At 46.2% G+C, this 21082-nt stretch overlaps 9 protein-coding genes across 9 annotated transcripts; 4 read left to right on the top strand and 5 right to left on the bottom strand.

Moving 5' to 3' along the window:
• Positions 1 to 24: 24 nt before the first annotated feature.
• On the top strand, positions 25 to 1655 carry N7478_010963 (class I SAM-dependent methyltransferase; the record flags this gene model as incomplete). Its single annotated transcript, XM_056927177.1, has 10 exons — positions 25 to 48; positions 104 to 156; positions 254 to 310; positions 367 to 396; positions 452 to 493; positions 552 to 665; positions 719 to 744; positions 805 to 991; positions 1056 to 1484; positions 1559 to 1655. The coding sequence occupies 10 exons, from the start codon at positions 25 to 27 to the stop codon at positions 1653 to 1655; spliced, it is 1059 nt and encodes a 352-aa protein (XP_056774225.1).
• A 190-nt stretch (positions 1656 to 1845) lies between these two features.
• N7478_010962 (putative phenol monooxygenase) lies at positions 1846 to 4077 on the bottom strand (the record flags this gene model as incomplete). Its single annotated transcript, XM_056927176.1, has 5 exons — positions 1846 to 2231; positions 2290 to 2746; positions 2808 to 2830; positions 2896 to 3679; positions 3742 to 4077. The coding sequence occupies 5 exons, from the start codon at positions 4075 to 4077 to the stop codon at positions 1846 to 1848; spliced, it is 1986 nt and encodes a 661-aa protein (XP_056774224.1).
• A 1384-nt stretch (positions 4078 to 5461) lies between these two features.
• On the top strand, positions 5462 to 6474 carry N7478_010961 (SNARE domain protein; the record flags this gene model as incomplete). Its single annotated transcript, XM_056927175.1, has 4 exons — positions 5462 to 5498; positions 5553 to 6007; positions 6060 to 6339; positions 6410 to 6474. 4 exons carry the CDS (start codon positions 5462 to 5464, stop codon positions 6472 to 6474), a joined length of 837 nt encoding a protein of 278 aa, XP_056774223.1.
• Positions 6475 to 7254: 780 nt separating this feature from the next.
• Positions 7255 to 12325, top strand: N7478_010960 (uncharacterized protein; the record flags this gene model as incomplete). Its single annotated transcript, XM_056927174.1, has 18 exons — positions 7255 to 7328; positions 7379 to 7515; positions 7599 to 7789; positions 7841 to 8005; positions 8058 to 8224; positions 8271 to 8347; positions 8397 to 8414; positions 8462 to 8813; positions 9104 to 9153; positions 9208 to 9381; positions 9727 to 9939; positions 9993 to 10047; positions 10127 to 10226; positions 10301 to 10418; positions 10474 to 11432; positions 11486 to 11577; positions 11627 to 11910; positions 11964 to 12325. The coding sequence occupies 18 exons, from the start codon at positions 7255 to 7257 to the stop codon at positions 12323 to 12325; spliced, it is 3588 nt and encodes a 1195-aa protein (XP_056774222.1).
• A 713-nt stretch (positions 12326 to 13038) lies between these two features.
• Positions 13039 to 13941, bottom strand: N7478_010959 (SDR family oxidoreductase; the record flags this gene model as incomplete). The annotated part of the gene is made up of 1 exon (XM_056927173.1): positions 13039 to 13941. One exon carries the CDS (start codon positions 13939 to 13941, stop codon positions 13039 to 13041), a length of 903 nt encoding a protein of 300 aa, XP_056774221.1.
• Positions 13942 to 14605: 664 nt separating this feature from the next.
• On the bottom strand, positions 14606 to 16328 carry N7478_010958 (putative extracellular exo-polygalacturonase; the record flags this gene model as incomplete). The annotated part of the gene is made up of 8 exons (XM_056927172.1): positions 14606 to 14647; positions 14704 to 14784; positions 14835 to 14936; positions 15019 to 15207; positions 15257 to 15417; positions 15468 to 15526; positions 15577 to 15943; positions 15998 to 16328. 8 exons carry the CDS (start codon positions 16326 to 16328, stop codon positions 14606 to 14608), a joined length of 1332 nt encoding a protein of 443 aa, XP_056774220.1.
• An 872-nt stretch (positions 16329 to 17200) lies between these two features.
• On the bottom strand, positions 17201 to 18048 carry N7478_010957 (mitochondrial pyruvate carrier family protein; the record flags this gene model as incomplete). The annotated part of the gene is made up of 4 exons (XM_056927171.1): positions 17201 to 17393; positions 17466 to 17602; positions 17768 to 17783; positions 17858 to 18048. The coding sequence occupies 4 exons, from the start codon at positions 18046 to 18048 to the stop codon at positions 17201 to 17203; spliced, it is 537 nt and encodes a 178-aa protein (XP_056774219.1).
• A 409-nt stretch (positions 18049 to 18457) lies between these two features.
• On the top strand, positions 18458 to 18983 carry N7478_010956 (L51/S25/CI-B8 domain-containing protein; the record flags this gene model as incomplete). Its single annotated transcript, XM_056927170.1, has 4 exons — positions 18458 to 18543; positions 18637 to 18743; positions 18822 to 18854; positions 18925 to 18983. 4 exons carry the CDS (start codon positions 18458 to 18460, stop codon positions 18981 to 18983), a joined length of 285 nt encoding a protein of 94 aa, XP_056774218.1.
• A 266-nt stretch (positions 18984 to 19249) lies between these two features.
• On the bottom strand, positions 19250 to 20727 carry N7478_010955 (DODA-type extradiol aromatic ring-opening family dioxygenase; the record flags this gene model as incomplete). Its single annotated transcript, XM_056927169.1, has 4 exons — positions 19250 to 19740; positions 19820 to 19980; positions 20063 to 20235; positions 20392 to 20727. The coding sequence occupies 4 exons, from the start codon at positions 20725 to 20727 to the stop codon at positions 19250 to 19252; spliced, it is 1161 nt and encodes a 386-aa protein (XP_056774217.1).
• Between the last annotated feature and the right edge of the window lie 355 nt (positions 20728 to 21082).

Below are 21082 nucleotides of genomic sequence, written 5' to 3'. Positions count from 1 at the left end.
TTTTTTCAATTCAACGCTCGCAAAATGGCAGATCAGGAGATCCTTGTGGTTTGTATATCGTTGTTATATGGATTTAGCGGAGCGGCATTGACTGTTTTCATAGGATCCGAATGTGCACCGGGCGGAGGATGATGCATACCCCGAGGATTGGCAATCGTATGTTATGCTTTCTCTTTGTTCTTTGTTTATGCTTCTTTCTTTCCCTCCTTTTAGTATGCCATTTTTGGTCCCGTGCTGAGCATCGCAATTACAGCGAGACGACTTCAATAGGTTCCTCCATCTATAGAGGTCTTATGGAAAATGGCCGTCGGTAGGTCTCGTTTACCCGCAATGATGTGAATTGAACTTAATGCAGGATGATAAAAGATACCAAAATTTGCGGAGTCAAGAATACCCGTAAGTGATGTTAATATTACCTTGATAACGAATACCTTCCTCATTATTTCCAAAGAGTTCCTGCCGATGAACAACAATTCGAAACTTATGAAGCTGCGTACGTTATCATTCCCTCGAACCGGTATAGTCTGCAGCTCCTAACTGACCAGGTGAAGACATCTTCTCGCCATGATCATGGAAGCAGATAGGGACAACCCGCTCTTCCGGGCGCCCCTAGAAGATCCGAAGCATGTCCTAGATCTGGGAACTGGAAAAGGCAATTGGGCCATGTACGTAGTTGAAACCCCTTCCCCGATACCAAAAAATTCCCTAACATGAATAGTGACGTGGCCGACATGTTTCCGGATGGTAACTACCCCTTTCAGCAACACTACTATCTATCCGGCATGAAATACTAATCCATTGCAGCGACTGTCCGCGGCGTTGATCTCTTCCCACCTCCCATCACATGGATGCCGCCAAACTGTGTGTTGGAAGTTGACGACGCTATACAACCATGGACCTGGAAAGACCCCTTCGACCTTATTCACATGCGTGTCATGACAGCTTCCTGGACCGACGAGGAGTGGGATAAAATCTATAAACAATGCTACGAGTAAGATCCCATAGTCCATTGTATGAATCATATATTTACCACTTGCTAACCAGAGAATCACCAGCCACTTGGAACCAGGCGGCTGGATCGAACAGCTCGAGGCCCAACCCCCCCTTGAATGCGACGACGGCAGTGTATCAAAAGACAACATCCTAAACACCTGGGGCCCATACATTATGGAATGTGCGAAGAAGACTGGCCGAGAACTGAATGCCATGCACATCATGACGGACAAAATTCGCAAAGCGGGATTCGTGGATGTTCACGAGAAGAAATATAAGTGGCCGGTTGGACCTTGGCCAAAGGATAAGCAGCTCAAGGAAGCTGGTATGGTCAATTACCAGCATTGGATGACTGGTTGTGAGGGTTGGGCTATGTATCTGCTAACGAAATTCGGCGATCCTGAGCCGTGGAAAAGGGAGGAGGTGCTTGTTTATCTTTCTCAGCTGCGGAAGCAACTGCAGAATCCCCGTCACCATCTTTATATGAGAGCGTGAGTCAAAGATCCTCATACTACTATATATGCTATTTAATGATTGATTTATATTAACCGGCTACTGAATTTAGGAAACGTGTGTGGGCTCGGAAGCCATTTCCAGAAGAGGTGGCGAAGATAAAGCTGGAGGCGGATGAGGCTGCTAAGGGCAAACAGGCGTCTAAATAATTAGAGATTGATATTCACCAATGACTTTTCTCAAGTTCTCAGCATTGTCACAATCCTCTTCTCATACCTTCCCGTCAAATTTAATGTATTTCCATTGATATCTCTTGCCTAATCCAAGGTGAAAATGAATTAAACCAAGCAATTTCCGCATAAGTCTATTTCTAAAATTGATTGACATGGATTGTTCGCGCTAAACTGTTCGAATCAGAGTCCTCAGATATTTCTCCACGCGCTTGACATCGCCCAGGTCCGAAGTTATACCAATGTACCCATCAGGTCGAACAATAGCAACTGCACCACGATTTGGATCAACACCATAAATACCATATACATCATCCAGCTCATATCCACTATAAAATGACATCTCAGAATACTTCTTCACCTCTCCTGGAATGTCATTCCACATGAATTCCCGAGGCAGTCGCGGGTGAATAACCACCTGCTCGAGAACGGACTCAGGGAACTGAGGAATGATAGATCCAAGGGCAGCGAGTGCCTGCGCAGAAGTACCCTGGTGATTTAGCAGATCTGAGGAAGTCAAACAAAGAATACGGAAGCGGCCAGTCGAAATGAAGTCTAAAAGAAATTAGAACCGTGAAAATAGCGATTGAGAAGTGGATAAGGCTGGCTTTACCATCTTGTAAATCGCGCCGGTAACCATCGGCGTGTCGAACAAGGCGCACATTCAGCAATCTTCTTCCTGGGCGTAAGATGCCTGATAGGTAGTTTGTCCCGTTGATTGGATTCGACCCATTATCAAGGTCACGGACCACAGTCATATTCTCGGTATATTCGATTCCACAGCCGCTGGTGAATCCGTTGCCGCGGCTGAATACCTTGAGGAATTCATCGTGGGTCAATTCACTCGTGCCATCTTGAGATGCACCGATCTTCCCGGAGAACATTGATGAAAATGCGCGATCGAAATCGATCAGTTGTTGGGCGATAGTGTGACGTTCGGTGTTGTATGTTTCCAAGATGGGATCTACTTGCTGAGCAGCAGATGCGGGGGTTAGGCCGTGGATGGCGTATGCCAGTTTCCAGGCTAGGTTATAGGAGTCCATCATTGAGACATTCATTCCCTGTCCAGCCTAGAGAGAAACATTGATTATTAGATTTGAAGAATACAGGATACGTTATTGGATTGTATACCTTCGGGCTGTGTGTATGACATGCTATACAAATAAAACGTTAATCGGTGGACTCATTAGCATAGCTTATAGTACTTGAATAGACTTACCATCTCCAGCAATAAATACCCGGTTTACACCCTTGGAATCCTTCACCGAAAACTCATCGGCAACTCGCTGTCCAATTTGATACGCAGCCCACCAATCCACCGCATCATCTGTCTTAGGTCGAATGTAATAAGGCTTAAACGCTGCTGCCGCATTCTCAAAAATTGCCTTCTCGGTCACCTCACTTCGTCGCGCCCGAGCATCTCCCACGGGTGGTATATTTGTCCCATTTGACCCATTCTCCGGCTGCTGGTCACTATCCGGATCAACATCACCTGGTACCTGAACATACAATCGAGTCAAGTAGTCGCCTGTCGCGATCCGTTCTCGCGGAATGACCATCACCGAGCCAGCAGGCGAATGTATCGCGCATCGCTTTCTGATGTCGGGAAAGTCCGTGTCAACAATCAAGTCCACGACACCCCAGATATGATCGAGTGATTCGCCTTCTAGTTTCAGTCCCATGCAGCGTCGGACCATTGAGTGCGCACCATCTGCTCCAACGAGGTACTTGGAGCGGACTGATCGTCGCTGGCCGTCAGTTTCGATTTCCGCGAGCACGGGATACTCCGCGTCGCTTTCGTCGATCTTTACATCAATGAGTTTCGTGTCTCGCTGGACACCTCGCTTTGAGTATCGTAGCAGGTCTGTTTCCAGGATTCGTTCAATCCGACCTTGATGAATGGTGACTTCGTGTGGATACCGTGCCGGAACAGCGACATCCGGAATGAGCGATGTGCGCTCAATGACCTTGTTCTTGTCATCTGAAGGATTCCAAAATGCGACCTGTGGTACTGTTAGCACGAAATTGTCATTTGTTCGAAACCCACCGCGTGAAAATCACTTACCTGCCACATCTGACAACCTTCCGTCAGGATTTCGTCTGCCAGACCAAGTGATTTCAACGTCTCAAGTGTGCGAGGCTGTAGACCATCTGCTTGACCCGATTTAAGTGCAGTGGGCTTCGAGTCAATGCACAGGAGTGAGTCGTCGCTTAGTCCATATCGTGCTAGCAGAAGATCAAGCATCAGGCCTGCTGGCCCAGCTCCGACAACGACAACCTCATACCGCTCTGTCTTGGTATCGACCGGCGCAGTAGATGTCAGACGTGGTAGTGGAGGTGCGAAAGAAGGCAATACACGGAGCTCGCGTGAGGCCGACGCATATTCGGTGAAGACAGGCATCGCGAACTTGAATTCCAGACACCTCGCACCCAGTAAATATTCGCGCAGGCTATCAAAATAAATATAGCTTGTATTAATGGCCGGGAAGAAGCTTTATATCTATGATTTATAGGGGTGAAGATCCATTGATCCAGCCGAAATACAAGGCGACGCTATATCCGACGTTGTACCACACAAAAACATTGTCGAATGGCGGAGAGAATAAATAACCTTGGAAGTGGATAGGATGCGCGGTGAATGAGCGATCGGGTAAGTTGTATGGGTCGGGTGGATCGAAAGCTCATTATTAGCCAGTAAGGAATGTTGGTCGATCATTGGAATTTTGACTGTGCGGATTGGTGAGATTCTAGTAATCAACAGTCATTACCTGCCAAATACCTTTCTAAACCTCACAAGGGGCTTTGCGGAGGGGAATTAATGCTGATTTGCTCTTTTTTGTCCCCACGATCGTGATTCGGATATAGAATAAAGTATATTTCCTTTTCGTTCATATGCGACGGACTTATATGCGGGGATTATAACCTTGTTGGGACGCTCAGGCTTCAGTGGACGCTTTGTTATGCGAGTGCTCGAAGCCCCACTACTACGTCATGGAATAGCGTCCAGTGCCACAAGTGTTGTTATCAATATCTTTGTTACAATTTGAAGCAACTATTGATTGACAAATAGTGATCTGTATATCCCTTTCATTCTCTAGACGGATAGTGGGGCTCACCGCCTAGGTAACCTACACATCCTCTATCATCTCTCTCCGCGTAGCCTAAATAATAATATTATCATATCTCTATGATTGTTCCCATAGCTTCCTCTCTAGACCTTCAGATTAGATAGTGTCTAATGAGGAATCCCTATTAATGGTAAACATTGGGGTCCATGTGTCCGTTTTTTCGGGGTTGAATATTGCAATATCACAGGAAAGACAGCGATTTATCTAATGGTGTATTAAAGATGAGTAAATTAATTAATTCCAGATGCCTAGCCTGAATTAGATTGAAATCTAGTATTTCCCCAACGTTGAGGCTCTGCGACCACTGAGGACCGGCCCTGGAGGTTATTTTAAGACCACATACCGGGAGGCCTCACACTTAGGCAACAGGCTTGTTGGGGTCTTAATCCCTGCACCAATCAACCCCTCATCTTCTGAGTTTACTTGCCGATCTTAGATTTTTGCCCCCGCTTAGTGTCAAAGAGTGTGCCTGTTTCCCAAACCTTGGCTCCGTTGGCGAGCGTGTATACGGTTTTTCCAGGCAGAACAATTTGTCAGGCAATACTATTTAATCTCCAAGGAGTGCTTTATGCTCTTGAGGAATCCAACAAATCTCTTGAAATCGAGCGCAAAACCAAATACAAAATACTAGGTTAATATTTAATCACCCATTACACAATGAGTCAAGATCTGGAGTCTGGACATGAAGGCTATGGTAAGGAAATACTATCGATCGGGGTTGAACTATACTAATGACTCTGACTTTCAGCTCTCCAAGACAGGAGCAGTATGGCTACAGTTCTCAGCAAACGTCGAAAAATCGATCAGGAGCTATCCCAGGTGAAAAGAAAGCAAGAACAACTCCAGCCTATCCAGCAGGCTCTGTTTGACTCAACAACGTCGAGAGATGACCACACATCCCGTGTCCAGGTGGACTCTTTAGAGTCTGAGATCACTGAATGTTTCCGTCGAGCACGCTCTCTGGCTGCAGATGCAAAAAGTGTGTCGGATATGTCTAACCCACGGATACATGAGCAACTCACATACATGAGTGAGAATATAAGACGGCATATCGAAGAGTATCGTAGGGTACAAAGAGCCTTCGCGACACAGCTTGAGACGCAGGTGCGACGTCGCTATGGCCTTGTTCATCCTGAAGCCTCGGAGGAGGATATCGAAAATGGTGTGCAGAATATCCTCTACGGAGACGAGCAGGCTTTTCAGGTATTTTAAATTTCTTTACCAACATCGGTGGATATAATTGACAGATTTACAGGTTCAGGGTATGCGAAGTGCCAAAGCTAATGAGGCTCGAGATGCTGTTCTTCAACGATCCACTGCTATTCGCAAGATCGTGGAGGATCTGCAGAGTCTCAATGAGTTGTTTGAAGAAGTCGGTGAGCTCGTTGAGATGCATCAGGTTCCTCTTGAGAATACGGTGAAGAATGTGGAAAATACTGTGGAAAATTACCAGAAATCGACGAAGCTTTTGGATCGCGCGATTATCAGTGCACGGAATGCGAGGAAGTATAAGTGGTGGATCCTGCTAGTCTGTGGTAAGTATAGTATCATTCAATGGCTATGGAATACATAGGCCTTTTGATTCATTAGCTAACAAAGGCTTAGTTTTGATTGTTGCCATCATTGTGGCCGTGGTTGTGGCCTGGTGCAAGATCAACAACAAATGCTGAGCCTGGCCTGTCTTGTTTAATAACCACAAGTACCTAATGTTTAATGTAATCGATAATTTAATGCTCCTATTAAATTCTTCCTAACACTCCAACTCTGCAAGTGAATAAGTGAATTTGCTGTTTGTGCGACCTCAGCTATGCAGGGGCATATTTTAAAGATATTTTGAAATCTACATTCAAGAGTCTAGTATAGGGTAGCAGCTACTTCAAAATCAAGGTGGATATTAAGAGCTAAGAAACTGAATTCTCACGTAATGCACTGGAAGCTTAAGACAACTCAAGGAAGTAAATTCATCATCACCCGGGCTCGTTATGCCAGGCTGGAATCCCACCGAAGGCGCTATACCACTGGGAGATAATTGCTGCACATTAAACAGACTTGGTAATCAGCTGCGAGCAAACAAATTCTTCCCCTTTTTTAAAACCCGGGTTCGATGATAATCTTAAAAATTCGACACCTCGTAGCGAGGCCCAATCAAAATTTAAGTTCAAGTGATATTATCCAGTCGAAAGGCCAATTGACATGCGGGCGTCTAATACAATATTCCTAAAGCTCGAGCTGGTGGACCGCGACCGCGTCACCGAAGGAATCATCACGTATAAACCAATTAAATAACGGGGAGAATCGAGTTCGTCTGTTCCGGGTTTAGCCAGCGCACAATACCCTTGCGTAGTGAAGAGTCACTGCTAGATTAACTCTCACTTGAATCAGACTTCAATCCTGAGCTCTGGTTCAATTCGATATTCATTTTTCCTCTTTTCAACCACTATCGAGCAAACATGGCACGCTCTTCTCGCGCCTGGAATGGCCCCAAGCCCGTTTCCATGTTTGAACATCCAGAGAGCCCTGCAAGGTTAGAAAACCGCTCGATCGATAGCTACCGGCCTATTTGGGTGGTCATAGTCGGAGCTGGTATCTCTGGATATTAGCTTGCACTCGATTCATTCAAAAGATTCCGAACCTCGAATTATGCATATATGAGAAGAACGCTGATATCGGGGGCACTTGGTTCCAGAATAGATACCCTGGTTGCGCGTGTGGTACGTGTTCATAGCACTCATTTCCTTCCCTCACTCTTTAGTTGGATTGGATGTCCAATTAATAACTTCCCTTTGTATTTAAGATATCCCCTCTCACACAGACCAAGCCAGCTTCGAGCCCAATAAAGAATGGTCCTCTTTCTACGCCCCCGCCACAAAAATTCACCAGTACTGGAAACGAGTAGCCGAGAAGTATGACTGCATGAAGCATATCAAGTTGAGCCAGGAGATATTGAAAGCAGAATGGGACAACAACTCAAAGTGGCTACTGAATGTGAGAAGAATCTTTCTGGCGCAAACAAGGAAGCAAACTAACATTCTCCAGGTCCATGATCTTGAAAGTGGCTCCACATACCAAGATCAATGCGACCTCATTATTCAGGCAGTTGGCTCTTTGAACAGTTGGAAGTGGCCCAATATTAATGGTCTTGAAAATTTCAAGGGCAAGTTGATGCATAGTGCCGGATGGGATAATGATCATGACTATGAGGTATGTCAATTTTGATCTTCTAAAATTTCGATTGGACTAAACTTGTATGTAGGGTCAGCACATTGCTGTAATTGGAAATGGGACAAGTGGAATTCAAATCGTTCCTAGCACATTGCCCAAAGTAGCACATATTGACCATTACATGCGTACGGCTACTTGGATCGCCCCAGAGACAAGCAAGTGGCCAACTCGAGAAACTGAGAATAGATGCTGGAAACTGTGAGTGGTTTACTTCATAGAATGTCCACGATACGATTACTGACAGTCCATCAGATGTGTTCACAGCAAAAGAAATTGAAAACTTCAAACATGATCATGATGAGTACCAACCCTTCCGAAAAGGTAAGAGGATTCGCCCAAGATGACCCTACAATCTAAATCTATTACCCAGACTTCGGGACTCAATACGGTATACTATACTACATGTATGTGTTCCGAGTCTAACGTAAGAAACAGATATCGAATTCGAGGTACAATCCACGCACTCAGGCACTATTATCGGCACACCTACGCAAATGAGCCTCATTTCACACATCACCGAGCTTATGAAGCGTCGCTTGACGAAAAAGCCGGAACTACTAAGCGAACCTATTCCGGATTATCCACCCATGTGCCGTCGTCTAACTCCAGGACCAGGGTATCTGGAGGCTCTTACAGATCCGAAGGTTGACTTGATCAAAACCGAAATTATCCAAGTCGACGAGACGGGCATACTCACGGCCGATGGACAGCACAGACCAGTCGACATGATAGTCTGTGCCACGGGCTTTGACACTTCTTACACTCCCCGATTTCCAATTCAAGGCCGGTATGGGTTGCCTCTTTCCGACCGGTGGAAAGAAGGCCCTGAAACATATCTCTCCGTGGCTACCGACGGTTTCCCAACTATTTCATTTGCTTCGGACCAAACTCTGGGCTAGGTGCAGGAAATCTCACTCTAGTCTTCGAAAAGACAGCCGAATACTTTACACAATGTATTATGAAAATCCAATTTGACAGTATTCGCACTATGAATGCACGCCAAGATTCCGTCCAACGATTTTCAGCGTATTGTCAGGAGTGTTTTCAGGGGACCGTTCATAGCCGTAAATGCCGCAGTTGGTACACAGGTGGGAAGGAAGAGGGGCAAATCACAGCTCTTTGGCCAGGTGAGTACTACTGTGGGTCTTGGCTATTTTGCGATTGTAAGCTAATCTTACTAGGTTCATCCCTTCATGCTATGAAGGTGCTTTCGAATCCTCGCTGGGAGGATTTCGACTATGAGTATCTTCATGACAATCCACTCGGTTGGCTTGGGGATGGCTGGACGGAAAAAGAGAAAATAATACGGTCAACGTGGATTACCTCGAGGATGCTCAAGCTGACTTCCCCACTTCGTTAGTGGTACAGAATGCGTAATTAGGAGAGAGAGAAAAAGGGGGGTAGTAGTATGAAGACATACGGAATGCTAGGCAACAGATACAGCTGAGGTTACCCCCAGTATACGAAGATGAACCTTGAAACTCGATATGCTCCACCATTGATAATAACAGGGTCCAGGCCAGTTTAAAACCGACTTCTTCACGATCGTAATAAACCTCAATAATCCTAGATTTAAACCGGGAACTAGTTTCGGCCACTTTTAAATCCTGCAAGTCGTGATATCATGCATTGTTACAATACCATACAGCGCGCAGTCCCACCACCCGCGTAGTCGCCCCGCATTTCTCTGTGACCCAAAGGTATTGAACCCCCTAACGCCCGCAATACCAATACCGCCTCAAGTGCTCCCCTGCATCCTTCCCTTTCCTCCCCAGACTCGATCCTTTCCCTTATCACCCCCGGATCTCCTCCCCGATGGGCCACCATGAAGCCCGCCGAGAAGCATTTTCGCTGTACGATCTGTCAGCGGGGCTTCACGCGCATTGATCATTTGAAAAGACATCATCTGAGACGTATGTGTTGGATTCATGCGGACGCCCGCAGCGTGCTGATGATGTGTGAACAGATTCCGGTCAAAAACCATACTCCTGCGTCTTTTGCAACGAGTCGTTTGCTCGATGGTACGTGCGCCTGTTATATCGATTCGACACACGGAATCATGCAGATTTCGATTTGGACTGACTAGTTTCTGCTGCGTAGTGACAATCTTCGAGACCACTATGGGGATTGTGCCCAGCGGGGAGACCGCCAGATCCCCGAAACCGGTCAGAGGGGTCGCCGTCGCCATGCATGTCAATCGGTAAGCTATCTAGGCCACTCGCTGTGATACACGATTAGCTTGGGGGACTTTTATTTACAATTTACAAAATATAGTGCACCTCTATGAAGCTTCGCTGCGACGGCCAGAGCCCCTGTGGATCTTGCGTAAAACGAAACCTTCCCTGCAACAACGAACGACTCTCCCATGGACAGCTCCCTGGCCTTGACGAAGGTATGATATGTCGGATATACATCGAGTTTTGGCTCAAGGGGCTCATTTTATCTAGGCTCGCCTTCGGCGAGGGGCGAAAAATACCCTGAACAATCCGACCGTGGATCAATCAAGTTTCTTTTAAACGGTGGAACAGACACGTTCACAGAACACTGGAGCCTCCCTCCAAGAGGCGACCGCACACGAAGTCTAATGTACCATCACAATCATCAACAACGGGAAATGGAGGACGCGACAGCTGGAGCACTTCCCTACCCGGTAGAGGATAGCCGGCCGGAGTATAGTACCGCGATGGTGGACCCGGATCCGAATACGATGCAATTTTTCTCCCAAAACACAAACACGTTCATCGACTTTTTCAATACGCCTTTCGGCGAACAGAAGCCCCTTGAAGAAACATTCACCGGCCAGATTCCTTATGCGAGTGGTATTCCACCTACACAAGATTCCTGCCTCGGCATATCGCCTGAACAAGAGGTGTTCGACCCTGAACCCGAACGCCCATTCGCCTTGGCTTTGATCCAAGCCATTTTAGCTCGAGCATGGACCTTGCCCTTAGACTCTAAAGCTCAAGAAGAAATATCGACGAATCTCAATTTGGTGCTTACTACTTCACGCATTAGGAAGTTCATCTCCTTATACTTCAAGAATTGGCAACCAAGTTGTCCGATGATTCATATTCCCTCGTTTGACCCCGAGCTCGTATCTTTACCGCTTCTGGCTGCGGTTGTTTTCATGGGGGCTATGTATAGCCATGACCTCAGGGAAGTTTATATGGCCAAGCGAGTTGTCGACTTCGTTGAACTCTTTATCTTCTCCACGGATATATACTCTCCAGATAACGAGATTGCGAGCACGTTTTTGGGCACCCGAAATATTGAGGATGATGCGAATGATTGGATGAAGTTTCAAAACTTCCAGGCTGGATTCATCATAATTCTCGTTCAATTCTGGTCTGGAAATGTTGCAAGTCGATCGCGTGTGATGGAGAACCGCTTCAGTGAAGTTGTCAAGGTAAGTTTACTCATTCATCAAAAAGATACATATAAATTAACTGATAGTCAAAGATATCCCGACGTCTTGGTCTTGTTAAGTGCCGACACATGTCACATGAACAAACCAGCGAAACACTATGGATTCAAGTGGAGTCTCGAATTCGGTCAGTATTTAAGATCAGAAACGTCGAATGTTTCCTAACTTTCAAACAGCACAATGTCTATAATATCCTTACTGGACTGCGCATTTTACTTCTACCAAAACTACCCATACCGATACGGCATCTATGAAATGGAGTTGGATTTTCCATGCGATCAATCGATCTTCCAAGCGAAGCATCCGTTTTCAGAGCCAAACTTCCGCTTATCCCGCCATATCAGTTTATACCAAGCCTTCCAGAATCTTTTCCTCCCTCCCTCAGAGGAATCCTTCGGGCAATCACCCGAGTATGTCCCGCTAGATCTGACTATTTTCGACATGTTCATGCTTATACACGGTATGGTTCACTTTCAAGACATGGTGATTAATATATACTGACCTTCCATACAGTCCTGTTTGCTTTTATCAATACTCAAATCATGCTCATTGGTACCACAAAACGTCAACTCCCGGTCATCTCATCATTGCATAGCTCTCCCGATAGCAATAGTCCGATCCCCGAAGATTCATTCCTCTCCAATATCAGAACAGCACTGCTTCGCTGGCGTGATCATTGGCTCGCGCTCCGCAGTCAAGTCACAAATGACGAATGGATTTCCATGGGGTTCTACAAGAATGGGTACAGTATTTGGCTTGTCTCCCAGCTATTAATCACCAATAAGGATGCTATCGACGTTCTCATGAAGATGGAAGTGGGCTGCGAGGATAAATTGGAGAAATTGAAGATCTTGCTCCAGGATGAGCAAGAATAGACCCGCTCAAAGCCCCCATGCCAGTCAACAGATATCTTCAAGATCGATTTCCCAGGATTGGCGTTTCCGTTGAATTTTGGTTTTGGTTTTTTTCAGGTGTTCCAAGGAGAAGGGTGCATGGATTTAGACCTTGGAGTTAGTTCCATGTCAGTGACTGGACAGGGTGTTTGGGCCGTGCTATTCAGCTGGGATCCCAGCTTCTTTTACGTATATATGACAAGAAATGTCTTACAATCAGTACTTTGAGCTGCTGCTCTTGCTACTTTTGTTCGTATCAACTAGGCGCGAATAGTAATAGAAATATAATATTGATCTGATCTTTCCCCAATTCTTTTCACAATAATTTCTACGCGCATGATTTTACCTTAACGCATGATCTCATCTAGACCGATAATGAAGTATTCTATAGATCTTCCCTCGTGGTCTCCACATTAGCGTGGAGTTGGGGGTTTTCCGGTGGCTTGCGGCCTGATGGGTCATGGCGCATAACCATTGCGCAAATAGCTCCGCTCGTATTTCTCGCTTATTTTCTATCATACGAAAGTGTATCATCTTAATTTTGACCTCTATTCAACTTTAGACCAAAAAAACTGGTATTGAAGAATATGAGAGGCAAATAACTTCAAACTTAACCGTAGTCTATGGACGTAGATATTGACTCGATCGATCCTTGACCTTCTTCCATAGATAGGAGAATCATCAAGTCACTTCCCTTAAACAGTCATTCGGAACTTGAACAAATCCCTCTGAACAATCTCCTCTTTTTTACTTTCTAGTTCCTGCATATCCCAAGGACTAGAAACATACCTCCCATTCAACCACTCCCGCCGCTCCTTGACCAACCACACAATCGTATCCGCCGGCAAATTAGGAGTATCCTTCAACGTATCATGCAACCTCTCAGGAAAATTATCCCTCATATCAGTAACCACACCACCCGGATGAACAGAAATAGCGATAAGTCCCTTATCCTCATAATCACGAGTTAAAAACTCCGTAAATCGACAGTTAGCAAATCGCGAAACCATGTACGACGACCCTCCCAGCGTCAACGTATGCGCCCCAATAGAAGTCAAATTGATAACGATCTTCGTCTCAGCCTTCAACAATAAAGGTAGAAAATAATGCGCGCACAGAAATGTTCCTTTCACATTGACTTCGAATCCTTTCCACCATTCTAAGGGATCTGCTTCGTCGACTCGGGAAAACTCAGGTAAATAGCCTGCGTTGTTGATGAGGATGTCGAGTTTTCCGAAGGCCAGGCTGACCTTTTCTGCGGCTGCTTTGACGGATTCGTCGGATGTAATGTCTACCTGGATCGGGAGGATTGTTGGGATTTCGAGATTGACGGTTTGGGCTTCTAATTTTAGGTCTGATATCACGTTGTCTAGACTTGAGCGGGCTGCTAGGGCGATTTTATTGCAGCCTGCTTTGACGAGGCGGAGGGCTGTTGCTCGGCCAATGCCTTTTGAGGCACCGGTTACGAGGACGGATTTGTCTTTGAGCTCTGATCCGGTGGGAGTGATGAATGGGTAGGTGTCGTTGTGGCTTGTTGGGACGAAAGATGCAATTTGGGGGTAATTGTTCACTCGGATGTAATCTAGGAGATCGCCCATCTTGGTGGATTGTTGGATTTCTTGTCTTTATCAAAGGCCGGCTTGGTTATGGTAGTAGATATCACAATAAGTTTGGAATGTGGTAGACAATGTATAGTTCCCCGAGGTCGGCAACGGTACTATTTACTTCAAGTTCCAAGGCTCCAAGAGTATAAGGGCTGAAACTTGAGACTTTATACTCCATGCCCTTTACTAACTACAAGGCTGCGAGTTCCCCACCCAATTTATCTGTAACCCGGACTTTATAAATAAGGATTTGGACTTCAACTACCCCCACTCGGGGCCAACCTTCATTATCGCCGCTTATCCCCGGGCAGCTTGGTGGCTTCTAATCCTAGCACTCTTTGGTGGACCACTCGATGTTCAATTGAGCCCTGAAGCCAATAAAAACACAGTTTCCACTGGGGCAGTGGGGGCCATTCCTCCCAACATATAGCGTGGGGTCTTATCTTCTATTTGTATTTTTTGTACCGTTCTACATACATACCTACTTTAGTTAAGAAGGATTGTGTATGCCCCACACCCCATTCCCGCAGATGCGATTGCATCACGACATTAATGTTCAGTTTGAATGAACGTAGAATATGTAGAATTCCATTTTCATCAATTAAGATTCATCGACGAGGACTTTATGTACATATGTAGATAAATTGCAAGATTAATTTTAGCTCGAAGTGCAGTTGACTGCCAAAAGCGTATCGTCAACCTAGAGAAAGAAGTTAGTACTGTTTGCTTTGTTCTTAGCGCGTAGGATAAACTTACATTCGTGCAAGTGAATGCGTCATAATCACCTCCTGTTGGGTTAGTGACAGCAATGTCGGATACGTAGATATCGGAGCAAACCTATCAGGGTCAGATAAATCATAATTTAGTACAGATAGAGTCGAACTTACGTCTGGGCTGGAGCAAACGAAGGTTCCAACGACAGGATTGTATTTGCCTGAAGTTGTGCCATGAATGTTCTTGAAGGTCACATCGGAGATGGTGAGATTGCTCTGTGTCACAGAGAAATTAGTAAAATTAGTTTTGTTCATGATAATGCGCACAACATAGACATCTTGACTGGTGGTGACTTACAGGGAACTCATTGCAAAGAGTCAGGTTGCTTTGTCCGTAGCATTGGGTGACCTCGATGGCGTAGTCGACGTTGTCAATATACATGGTGTCATAGGTGATGTTCTTCACCATGCCTGAGCCACCACCACCTTGGAGATCTTCAGACAAAGCAGAAGAAACACCAGGCCAAACTTTGATACGAGCACCGTCCTTGTTCATATTAATATCGTTGCTCCAACATTCGATCCGGGTTACTTACAGATGCATTGAACATCGAGATATTGTAGACAAGAACGTTCTCGACAATGTCGACTTCGCCCACGTATTGGCCCAATGATCCAACGGAGATACCGTGGGAACCGTTGCAGTGGAGATTCTGAACAATAATGTCGGTGACATTAGGCTTGAAGGAGACACAGTCTATTTAACAGTCAGTTGAATCCTCGCGAAGAGAAAGTGCAAAGGCATACCGTCGCCATTGTTGATAACTGAGTCCTGGATGACAATGTTGGACGAACGATAGATATCCCTGTTAGTGTCAGCCAAATAATTCTCTATACATTCGTCAAAGGGACATACCATCCATCAGTATTCTTAGCGACAATAGAGTCCTTACTGTACCCCGCGATATCGATTCCATCGTACAGCACATTCGTGGAGTTGGCAATGAAATTGTACCACTGAGGTGAGTAGCGAAGATTCAACGGACCAATAGTACCACCATTTAGTCCAATAACTCCGAACAGAACAGGTCTCAAGATAAGAGCATTCTCAGCATAGAGATCATACCAGACCTGGCCATTGCCATCGAGCGTACCACCACCGTAGACATTGACGTCTTCTCCACCCAGCTGGAAGAAGGTGGTGGCATTCTGGTAGACCTGCTTGAAAGCATTTGCCTGCCAGTAATCAGTGTCATTGGTGAACTGGATATAGCCCTGGATGTCTGTTCATGATGTCAGTTAGGAGAAGAAAATCTGTATCTTCGAACTTTGCATACCGAGATCCACATTCTTAAGGAAGGTCATGTCCAAAGCTGTTCCGACTGTGTAATGCTTTTCAGCATCAAACACAACCTTGCCACCATTGTTACACTCCTTCAGCGCCGAAAGAATATACTTGGCATCGTCACGTCCATCCCCATGGCTGGATACGTGACATGTCTTTGTACGCGGTTGACTGGGTGGGAAAGGCTTGAATGGGTGGTGTGGCTTGCATGCTTCAGTTCGCGAGTATCCCTTGGCCGCCGGGGTGACAGATCTAGCATCTGCCACGGCACCAAGAGACAATAGAAGGCCTGTGGCCTGGATGAAAGAACTGGAGATCTTCATTGTGAGTGTAAGGTGGGGAAGGGAAGTATGGGTACAGATCTGCAATTCCAAAGTTCGAATGAGCTACTTCTTATATGGTCGTATCTACCAAATAATTAAATCAATTCACTATCCCTGGCGAAACTCATGTCGGCCTTAACCAATTCCATGGAGGTGGATGTGGGGTATGGCGTTGTGCACAGTCATTGTCCGGGGAAACGGCATCGTCGCTTGTGGGGAAGCTAAGAGTTGAAAATGCTGAATATGTTGAATTGGCGTGTTTTTCGTGAATATTTCGGAAATTGGAGTGCTTGTCTCATGTTGTTTTGACCGAGGGGAGCTCATATCGTGAATCCGATAGGAGGAAAGTTGACGGTGGATTTCACCGATTGGGGGGAAAAACCCGGGGAAATGGCGGAAGGTTGGGACTGTGCATATCAGGCTAAGAATCATGCAGAGTTGGTCGCCAAGCCAATGACATTTTTATTATTACCGGGTACTATTGCGATCGTTATATCTTGGAATTGTTTGAGATGTGGCATGGGATTGAGTCAATCAGACCGTCAACAATATTTACTACTCAATGCTGAGATTCTACGCTCTGGGCTACTGACATCAGTATAAGATGAGAACAAAATTTTTTTTTTTGCCATAGTGTATATGTACAGCGGGTCTCCATGAATAAAACAGGTAACAACGCAAAAGGGTAATAGACTTCTCGATCAACTCCCACTGGACATGCCAGGCAGAGTCGAGCCGAGCGCTGGCCTCGCTATTAACTCCAAGGCCTCTATGAAACCAATCTAGATGCAATCCTGTCTGTCTTCTCTCTTTGCACCCGCACTATCCCCATCAAACTCAAACGAACTGCCCCATGGATCGTATAGCACAGTCTATTTCTTCTCAACGGCAGTCTTCACGGCGTCCTCGGTAGCAGTGACAACACCCTTGGCAGAGTCAACAACCTCCTTCTCGAGATCCTTAGCGGCCTCCACGGGGGACTCCTCGAGGCTCTTGCGGTACATATAGATACGGGAGACCTGAACAACACCAACGCATCCGAGGAAGAAGTTGACGGCGGCAAGGCTGTAATTATGTTAGCGTGCTTTGTTCCAATTTCGAGACCGGAAGGGTTGGAATTAGGGCAGGGAAGCATACAGGACGTTACGGGGCTTGATGATCAAGCACCAGCGAGTCCAGATGGCACCGGTACCCATCAGGGCCGCGTTCTGGGTAAGGGAGAGCTTCTCGGCGGGACGCTGGAAGTCGGAGATACCGGCGATGACCAGAGCCCACTGTAGAAAGAATATTATACGTCAGCAATTGACGTCGATGAAACCACAAATCACAGCTGTTATATGGTCGATTCCAATTTCCGCTGTTATCCACGCATATCTAGGTATAATGGGGGGGGTGCGTTTCTTCGGATAGGAATGGCGTTCACGGAGTCATAATCGTACCTTCATCACAGGGGCCCTGTAAAAACGCCAAGGTTAGCAAGATGCAACCAAACCAACACTTCTGACCAGAAACGAAGCATATCAACATACCAGAAGTGTACAGTCTTCACACCAACAGGGCTGTTCCACATGCGCTGGAAGGTGCTCTGCTGCTCTCCAGCTCCGGCCTCGGAGCTCTGGAAGCGGAAGCCCTGGCCGGCCTGCCGGCGGAAAGGACCAGAGCCATTGCGGAAGGCAAAGCGTGTGTTGTTAAGGAATCGGAAACCCAAGCGCGACGACATCGTGACCGTTTGAGATATGGCGACTGGGGGAGTGAAGAGGGAAGAAGGGCGGGATCGGCCGGTGATCGGGAGTAGCAAGTTTTCCGCCGGGAACAATTCACAACAGTATATATAACACCCACAACCTGTAAATTGCGTATAAAAATATGATACTCAAACTGAGATAAGAGTCTTCAACCTTCTCCAAATACCAATTGACAGAGCTAGGTTATACCTTCTGGATTATGACTAGTCGTTGCTCGCGGTCCTTTTCCGGGGTTATGTAATCCATATACGCTAGTCTGGATTTGGTATAGCGGATGCCATCTCTGTCTGAGCGAATCACGGGGCTCGTGAATAATGCTCTCTTTCTCTTGCTGGATCTCTCTGATACCTCCCCCTCCTAATCATAACTACACGCCATTCCGCCATGTCGGGCAAATACGTCTTTACCAAGGGCCTGAAGGAGCTCCGCTTCCTTTTCTGCCAGACTTCTGAGCAAAGCGCTGCCACACGGTATGTCCCTGTCCCCGAATGGCTTGGGCCTCACCTCATCACGCCGTCCCGTCTCGTCTCCCCGGATGCATTGGCTAACGGTCACAATAACAGAACCTTCCTTAACCGCGCCTATCCTACCATGAAAAAGCACAACCCTCACACTCCTATCCTCATGCGCGAGGCTTCCGGCACCGTTCCACGGGTTTTTGCCCGATACGGTACGAGACACTCCTCATTTCATGATGGTTACATCCGAAGACTTGAATATATCGCTAACGCAAGATCTGGGGTTACAGATCTCGGAAAAGAGACACAAGAAGCGCTCTCTGGTGAGTTATCTTGTCACCATCAATCGCCGGTTGATCCGACTCCCGAACAACAATCGCTGACGTGAAACAGGTCTCTCCGACGCACAGATTGAAGAGCGCATCACCACCTTGGTGAAACAGACCTCATAACGCCGCTTTCCTTTCTCTTCCTCATCAATCAAATCCTCATTACCTTATGTTCCTCCGCAATTGCGCGTTTCCCGTTCTACAATCCTGTGTACCTATAGATGAAAATCGAACCCAATCACGCATTCTTTCCACGATATCTTCAATCCGATAAACAATATTTTATTCCATGAACCAGCACAGAACAATTAAATGATTGATTCTTACAAATCTCAAAGCTTACTACCAGATCAGCATCATATTCGCAATCTCAATATACTGAATCTAATCTACAACGAACTAGCATTCCCAGTTCCACTTGCACTTGCACTTGCACCTCCAATCTCCCCAAACCGATACTGCGCCCAACTCATACTCCCCTCCGGCAATGTCCAAAGCCTCTTCCCTAGATCCTCGCCCGCAGCACCAGCCCCAACATGAATAGGCAACAAATGATCAAAAGTCGGATGCGCCTGTCTAGCATCAGGCCTCTTCAATAAATCCTTCAAAGCCTTCTCCCTCTCCGCAGGAGAAGTAGTAACAGCCTCCTTAAGCGCCTCGTCGAAACTAACAGCGTAAGGAAGGGGCTGCGGCTTCCCAAATGTATACCGCAGATCGCGAAGGTTATGTACCGCCATTCCGGACACGATGATAAGAATATTCTCGTCGCGAAGTCTCGAAACCGCTTCTCCGAGACGATAGTGCTGGACTGGATCTTCGGTGTCGAAGAGCGAGACCTGGACAACGGGAACATTTAGGGGGTTTTCGTCCGGCTCGAAGGCTGGGAATGTTAGTTTCTTCTTATAATAACTGTTGTACATTGGATCAATATGAATCATGATCATGATCATGGTACGTACCACACTTGAAGCTTGCCCAAACACCATGATCGAGTCCGCGCTTTACGCCTTGTGCCTCGATTCCGGCATCATGTAGTGCGTCCAGAACTTTATGCGCGACTTCCTTGCTTCCTACATTCGGGTATTTCTCTTTGTAATAGTGGTCTGGGAATCCATAGAAGCTAATTATATCATTAGCTTACTCCCATGTACCCATGTTGCGCAACTGAACTACCACATAAGTAGGTGAGATGAATGACTTACTCGTAAATCAAATCTGTCATCTCCGCCGTATTCACGTAAATCGTATCCCTGCCTCCTTGCCAGTGCGCAGAGAAAACTACCACAGCGCGAGGCTTTACCTTCGTGGTTATTTCACGGCCGATTTCGCCTAGTTTGCGATAGGCAGGGTGATCGACTTGGTACATAACGTTTGGCTGAAGGGATATGTTAACATAAGAATTTCAAATTATGCAAACGGAATGAAGATGCTTCATCGTTTGTTCATATAGATAGATCATGAATGATATGCGACAACTTGAAAATATCTAGAACGTGTGTATAGCATAGGACACTTCAATGAAATGACTTACCCCACCATGGCTCAGAAAGTAAATAGGAGTCTTCGGTCCCATCTTCGACGATATATCCGAGGATATCTTTTGTGTTGGCGCAGCTGTATTTTTCCCAGCAGTAGACGAAGAAAGAACCCGAGAAACACTACCACCAGCAACCGGATGTTTCACACGACGAAAAGCGAACAACTCGGCGGATCCACTCTTCCAAAATACCGCGATAAATATCCCAACGACTAGCGTGAGGAGAGATATGATAATCAATTTGCGAGGATTGGAGCTTGGAAGACTATTCGATCCAGGTACTGCGGGTGTATGATCTTTGTTGTTGGCTTGGTGGGGTTCGGAAGACATATATTCAGTTCTGGAGATTCAAGTAGTCCAGGCGGAGGGTAAATCGACTATTGGTTAAAGAAAGTTCTTCGAAGGAACTTTGCTTTCCGAGTACATATGTATATGTAATGATTGGTCAGGAATAGAATCAATTCGGTGTTATATGAGAAATCGCGTCGGAACTTGGAAGTACTCAGAGCCGATGCATAAGCCGAGCCGATGTGTGTCAGCCAGCGCGGAATGGGGCCGCTCGGTGATACGGATATAGCGTCTACCACTGGCAGCACTTGACGCATTCAACTTGAACTTGAAGCTGGTAGAGCCTTGAAGATAATCTTGAATACCGCCAGGACTTGGAAAAGAAATAAAATTTAGA

The sequence above is a fragment of the Penicillium angulare genome (genome assembly GCF_028827245.1).
Source record: "Penicillium angulare strain IBT 27051 chromosome Unknown utg000008l_segment0_segment0, whole genome shotgun sequence".
Lineage (NCBI taxonomy): Eukaryota > Fungi > Ascomycota > Eurotiomycetes > Eurotiales > Aspergillaceae > Penicillium > Penicillium angulare.
This window is presented reverse-complemented; position numbering and strand designations above follow the sequence as displayed.